Here is a 6,614-nt window from a genome sequence, read left to right as displayed (position 1 = left end):
TCAACTTTCTGAAAGACCCCAGTAGCAAACCAGGCAGCTGCCCTGTCCGTTAATCTGCGACCTAAAACGTTCAGTTCAGTTACTGTTGCCATGTTTTATTACACGCTATAAACTTAAATTGAAAAATTATTAAGGGTTATGGGGCGCCAGCCACAGGCTACCATACTCTTATTAAAATAGTTTTCGAATTAATCAGGCGCGAGGTGGAATTTACAGAAAATAACTGTTAAAATGAATTCGCTCTTGTAACTACTACTCCAGAGAGTCCAGGCGCGGTCTAGCGTCTGGGACACAAACTCAGACGCGTGCGCGTTCACGACACCCTCGTAGCGGGCACGCGCCCCTCGTCCCCTCCCTCCCTGGGCGTGCAGTAACGTGGCGGAAGAGCCTGGCTTCACGCACAGAAAGAACATGGAGGGGGCGGCGCTCGTAGTTGTGTCGCTCGTGATCGGACTCTTGGTGCTAGCTGCGCTACTGGCGTTGGTGACTGCTGGCGGGAAAAAGACACAGGGAGCCGAGGAGGTGACCGGCGCGGGCGCCACAGACAGTAAGTATCATTCCCGGGGCAAAGCGGAAGCAGGCGACAGGGGCGCGCTGCGCTCGGTGCGCAAATCTATGGTACCGGCATAGCGACGCTCTACAGACTGTTTAGCTGACGTCAACTTACTGCGGAACAAGACTACAGTGCCACCAGGCGCCTGTAGGGGGTACTGCAAGGAATTCCAGAGTGACTGCAACGTGTTCACTGAAGATGGATTTTGAACATTGTTCTGTACCACCCGTAGATCTAATGGGCATTGTAGGCTTCCACTGAGTACCGAAAGCAAAACTAGGTTAACCTTGGTTTTTCAGTATGGCTAGTTGGTGCTGGCCGGTACCCAACGGAAATAATGGGCATTGCCCACTGTTTGGTTTGCGTGGCAGGCACAGGGTTATACAGTGGGCATTTCCTAACACAGCCTGTATATTGCCTTTATTCAAAATAGGTCACCTTTGTGCATTCGAGATGTGCTCCATTCAGACTTTAGCCGCCCTTGCACAAATAAGTTCTTTTTTTGCCAGTCCACGCTTTGTCCAAGTATATTTTGATTCTCCAAGAGTTTATTTAATGAGTTCTGAGGAAGGGCTCAGAAGCATGCAAACGGTACCCTATTAATAAGCGGCTATTGGTTACCATATTTAAACAAATCGAAAACTGTAATACAGAGTAGAGTGTTTACCATTGTGTCGCAAAGGTAGAGCCATTTATTTGAATCATAGCCTTTGTGCCCTTGTCCGTCTTGGTTTATTGCGAAATAGGAAACCCAGTATTTTTAAAGAACACAGCACTAGTTTTTATAAAGAATGGAAAATCGTCGGTTTTGTGTGAATTTGGTGCTTACGGGCACCTTAGTTGTGTGGAGTTGTTTTCTAAATAGTGCAAAGCCAGATGTAGACCTAATCATTATAAAAAACGGCATTTGCTTATGCGTGCCTAGGAGTAATTGAGATGAGAATCGTAACTGCTGTAACAGGCGCCGTTTATACTTGTTCAAAGTTCATTGTGTTGCCTTTAGTGTACTTGCTGCGTTGTGATTTTCTAACTTTGGCATTTAAGTAAATCGTCCTTAGGGAAAGGCAGATGGATCCAGAGCTGTTTAAGACTGAAAACCTTTTCTGATTTTAAGCAAGGGTAGAAGAGGTCACTCAGTTCACTGGTATAGAAAGCCCAACGTTAAAGTGTAAAGTTCTGCTTGAGTATGTGAGGTCAGTAACATTCGAGCCTAAGTGCCTGTTTCGTACTGCTGTGTGCCACCACGGTATGCATGATGCTGTTTTGTTGCCCCAAGAGCCGTCAGTCATTTTTTGGGCCTATTGCTATAAATGTGAATCCTCAAATCCCGTGCCAGCCTCAGTTTGCGTTTCTTGTGTATCAAGTGTAACATAGTATGAGGAGGAGTGCAGCTAAGTGATGTCCTGGTTTGCAAATTGTAGAGAACTAGGAAGTAAACTAACAGTCTACGGTGGCCAACCACGGTGCAGACGGTGGGGATTATCTCTTAGCGTGGCAAAGGGAGAGTTAAAGGAAGTGATTATTTTTAAGCCAATATACACCAATTTAGCTGTTATTGATGAGGGACGATCAGCTCATCGCACACAACAATGCAATATAGTTTTATTGCCTTACAGAGTGATAAAACTAAATAATGGTAATGGTTCCTAAAACAATTACACTTTTTAGGTTACTGTGAGATCACAACTTACATTTTTTTCAGTTGCATTAATCATCGTTAACATTTCTGCTATAGCAACTATAATCCAAAAACGATTTGTTAACACAACTTTTTACAATCCATGGTCATTTTTACGTTTGTGTAAAGATTCACCTTACAGCTTATACAGTTCCCATCCGTATGAGAATGTGGGAGCGTGAGATGAGGGCACAGTGACTCTCGACGTTCATTTCATACTAGAGCACAGATGCCCAGATGGGAAGGCAGGTGGAGTCGAGTAACTGAGAAGCCTGTGCTTGAGATAAGAATATTCAAGTGAATTAAATTGATTAGTTGGAAAATGCAAGATATTTACTGAATTGTAAGGCATCGAGGAGCCTGTTATAGTAAGCACTGAGCTGCCCCCTCACTTCAGTAATTTGCGTTTCTCCTCCCTGCAGTCCTCGGTGCCAATTCTTTGAAAAATAGTTTAGCAAGAATACATGTGTGGTTGTCTATTTTTCCCAATGCCCAGTTTACTTTGGGAAAACTAAGAAATAATGGTCACACAGTTTGCAAAGTCATTCTTTTAGTTTTGTTTTGTTTTAGGGCGATTTATACTTAACTCAATAATTGCAAGCCTTTCAGTAGATAGCTGTAATTTAAACTGACTTCCATGTATGTCTAGTGGTATAGCACTGGGGAAGACTGAACTGCACCACATCAATGTTACCAAATTCACACCATATATTTTCTTAAGTAGTAAGCGTGGCTTCTCCCCATGTATCTCAACCAAAAATACCGAGAACCTCAATTCATAAAAGCAAATGCCTTTACAAGTTCTGTCCAGACTGTACTATAAATTAGGCAAGAGTTTCTCTTGATATGTGTATTTCACTTAAAGTTGAATCTGGATTGTTCTGTGCTGTTGGTAAAGTAATGCTTCTCAAGAAAATGTATCAATTTCACTTGTATCCTTAGAGATCCTGGCTGCGTGTATCGTTGGGATCAGGCTGCAAGCTAGTATGGTCTCCTTTTCAGTCGCTCTTTGGAGCATTGAAATCTTTAAAGTCCACAGGCTCTGAACGCACCAGGGCTGAATAAAATGAATTGGTGTTAGCAGAGAGGCTCCAACTGCATCAGCGTGATGTAGTAACACACAGACGAATACACAACTGCGGTGACAATCCACATACCAAGGCATCTCCATTTTCTGCTGGTCAGCCCACACTATACGTTTAGGCTCATTTAGCTGTCAGTTGTCTGAGATCTATTGTGCACAATACCAATACTTACAGTAGGCTTGTATTCAACCCACTGTTGAATAATGATTGGCTTTCTTGTCAATTTCATTTGTTTGCATCTTATATTATGGCTTTCCATCATCTTGTTTTACTATCCTGGAACATAGCTTCTTTACCATCCTTTGGATTTGATGACTTGTATTCTTCTTTGCGCTACAATACGGAACTGCTTATTTTTCTCGTGCTTTCATCACTCCATGGGAGTGCTTGTTTTCTTGATCTCTCCCCTGTGGGCTACTTTCCCCTCACACTGGCAAATCTCCCCCACCCCCCCACCCCCCTGTTGTTTGCTCTACTGTCTCTGTTGCAAACATGCTCACTCTTTCATACGTAGGAGCTACGCATAAAGGTTTTAAGTGGTTTGTGGGAAAGGTGATGGTGTGATATGGGATAAAATACCCCCTGGCTTATACGATAAGAATATTGCATGTCACCTCAGAGTTCTATAACCTCTGCCTTGCAATATCCTTATAATGTATGGCAGGGGGTGCTTTATCCCTTATATAATTGGCAACTGTGCGTCACAAGTTGCCGATTATAATGAATTAGAGACAGACTTTTATACAGGGGTTACAGAATCCCATGTATTATAAGGAAAAAATGAAGTCTTCTGCATGTTATAAAGCTATCGCAAGTCACACTGGAGTTCCATGACGTTCTAAAGGAACTCAGCCTTTTAGCTTCATTCCTTCATGGTCTCAGAACTGGAACTCCGTGGTGGCTTGCAACAACCTTATAATGTATAGCAAGGAGTACCTCTTCCCCTATGTATATAACATGGAATACCTTGTATATTTAGGTGCATGTGTTGCTTTATCAGCAGAGAAGACTTATTTGCCTTAACTAATGTGAGGCTGTCAACTGATAGCCCATGACCTTGTGCTGTAAGAGGGTAGGGCCTACTTGTCTAGTAGACAAAATAGAAATGACAACATGTCCTTGACCTCAATCAATATGTCTTGGGCGTCAGGCTATAGGAATCACCTCTTGGTTTTCAGTCTGACCAATGGCCGGTCTCATTGGCCACTTTTAGTTCAATACAGTCTCACATTTGGAAACCACCACTTGTCTGTGAGAAAGACAACTTTACTCCAAAGTCAGTAGATCTCGACTTAGTGGATCTAGAATCACACTTCCAGCATCCAGGTGAGGAGATTGTCTTGAACGGATGTTTGGCACTGGCCTCTATCTCGGCACAATTCAAGTGCTATGTCAGTATGTCCCTGACAGTTTGGGAGAGAGCACACTTTCCACCCAACTGTATCCGGTTATAAAGTGGGGAGTTGTTAGCATGTACCTCCCAGAGAAGTGTTATAGATAACCAGTTGCATTTGTTTTCCCCTCTCAAGAAAAACACTAGTGCAAACTTATTCTTTTTCTGTCTTTCTTCTTGTGTGTGTAGTACAATGGACAATGTTGAGTGTGCACATTGAGTTAAGGTTTTATATTATGCAAAGGTAGAGTGTAGCATGTTAGAGCTAAATGCAATGTGCACTTCCTATAGTTTTACTGTCCAGATGTTTTTGTAAAGATTTGTGTGTGTGTATATATATGTGTGTGTGTGTGTGTGTGTGTGTGTGTGTGTGTGTGTGTGTACATATATATATATATATATATATATATATATGCTAGTGGCACTTGCCACTAGGTAGTTATAGTTGGGACCATGTTTCCATAGAAAGTGTATTTTGACTTGCCTTTGGCACAGTTTGACGAATCTTCACAAAATGTTCCCAAAAAAGTGTTGCAGTGATTCTTGCTGCACACTGAAAGGTTCAGGGTGATCCGTCAAGCGGGGGCAGAGAAAAGAGGGGGAGTAAAAAAAGTTGCGTTTCCCATGTTAATTCCCAGAGGACCTTTAGACACGGCTACAGCCCGAACCGCTGGGCGGAATTACACCAAGTTTGGCAGAAAGCTAGTTTTCGGTATGCAGATCACGCTTTTGCTTATTTGGTGTCAATCAGTTCAGTAGGTTTTGAGATACTGAAGGGTAAAAAAATTGTATATCTCTGGCCGCAATGACTTTGCGAATAATTCGCAATTTGTTTGCTAATATGCGTGCAAAAAGAAGCGTTACAATTGGCTGACCACAACCCAACTTTGAAGTTGTGGTCACCATTTTATTTCACGGGACACGGTCCCTTGGAGTGAAGACCCAAATTGAAAGTGGCATAAGCGGTCAGAGTGAAGGTACCCTGGCCCCAGGGGTGTGATATAGGTGTGTTTTAGCATCAAATCATGGGTTTAAAACCATTTTGCATCACCATGTGTGATCTTCGTGAAAGTTTGCAAATGATTCACAAATATGGAAAAATTTGAAAGAAAAACTACAGACTCATTCATACACTAATTCATTCACTCATACATGCACTTACTCATTTGTCCACTTATACACCCACTCAAACACTCGTGCATCTACTCACACAAACACTTGCGCACCCACTCACAGATCCACTGACAGAGACAGACCCTGTGGCCAACCTGCGTTGCCCACGGCCAAATGATGTGCGTAGCTTGGGGTTGGAGTAACATATAGTAATTAAAATTCCTTTGCATTAAAAAATCATATAAATTCACTGAAAAAAACAAAGGTTACAGGGACATTATACATAGGTTCTGAATTTACTTGTACAAAACCATAGAAATTCAGCAGTTATAGTTAGTTATTTTAAGTAACTATAACCTGCGCCCTAAGGTAACTAAAACTCGCGCTTTCGCCATGCACAGCTATTTACTCCCCATAGTATATCATTGATGAGCTTTTGTATGGCATCTTTGATATTATCACTGCAACATTTGCAATAAAATTATTGATAAGAAGACTGCAAGGCAAGGGCGCGAGTTATAGTATATTGACTATATCCACCCTAAAACGCAAATCATGTTTTTAAAATTTTGCATCTTAATCACTGTGCATACAATTATAGCTAGATAACCCAAATACAGGCCATTCTGTGTTACTGGTTTTCAGTATTTGAATAGCATCCGTTAACTGTACTATGGACAAAGTATGACAAACAGGAATAATCCAGGTATTCCTCAATTTAATATGAGGGACAAAAAATGCTCCTCTGACTCCAGGCTTGCTTCACATAAAGGGCAGAAGGGTGTACCATTC

The 6,614-nt window shown here is 42.0% G+C and overlaps 1 protein-coding gene across 1 annotated transcript in view; it reads left to right on the top strand.

The window, feature by feature from the left end:
* The first annotated feature begins 335 nt into the window (after nucleotides 1-335).
* Nucleotides 336-6,614, top strand: part of TBL2 (transducin beta like 2) — a 144,521-nt gene continuing 138,242 nt past the window's right edge. The window contains exon 1 of the mRNA XM_069226783.1: nucleotides 336-547. Coding sequence (XP_069082884.1) covers nucleotides 412-547 — 136 coding nt within the window. The 5' untranslated portion in view covers nucleotides 336-411. The remainder of the gene's footprint in view (nucleotides 548-6,614) is intronic.

Source organism: Pleurodeles waltl, chromosome 3_2 (genome assembly GCF_031143425.1).
Source record: "Pleurodeles waltl isolate 20211129_DDA chromosome 3_2, aPleWal1.hap1.20221129, whole genome shotgun sequence".
Classification (NCBI taxonomy): domain Eukaryota; kingdom Metazoa; phylum Chordata; class Amphibia; order Caudata; family Salamandridae; genus Pleurodeles; species Pleurodeles waltl.
This window is presented reverse-complemented; position numbering and strand designations above follow the sequence as displayed.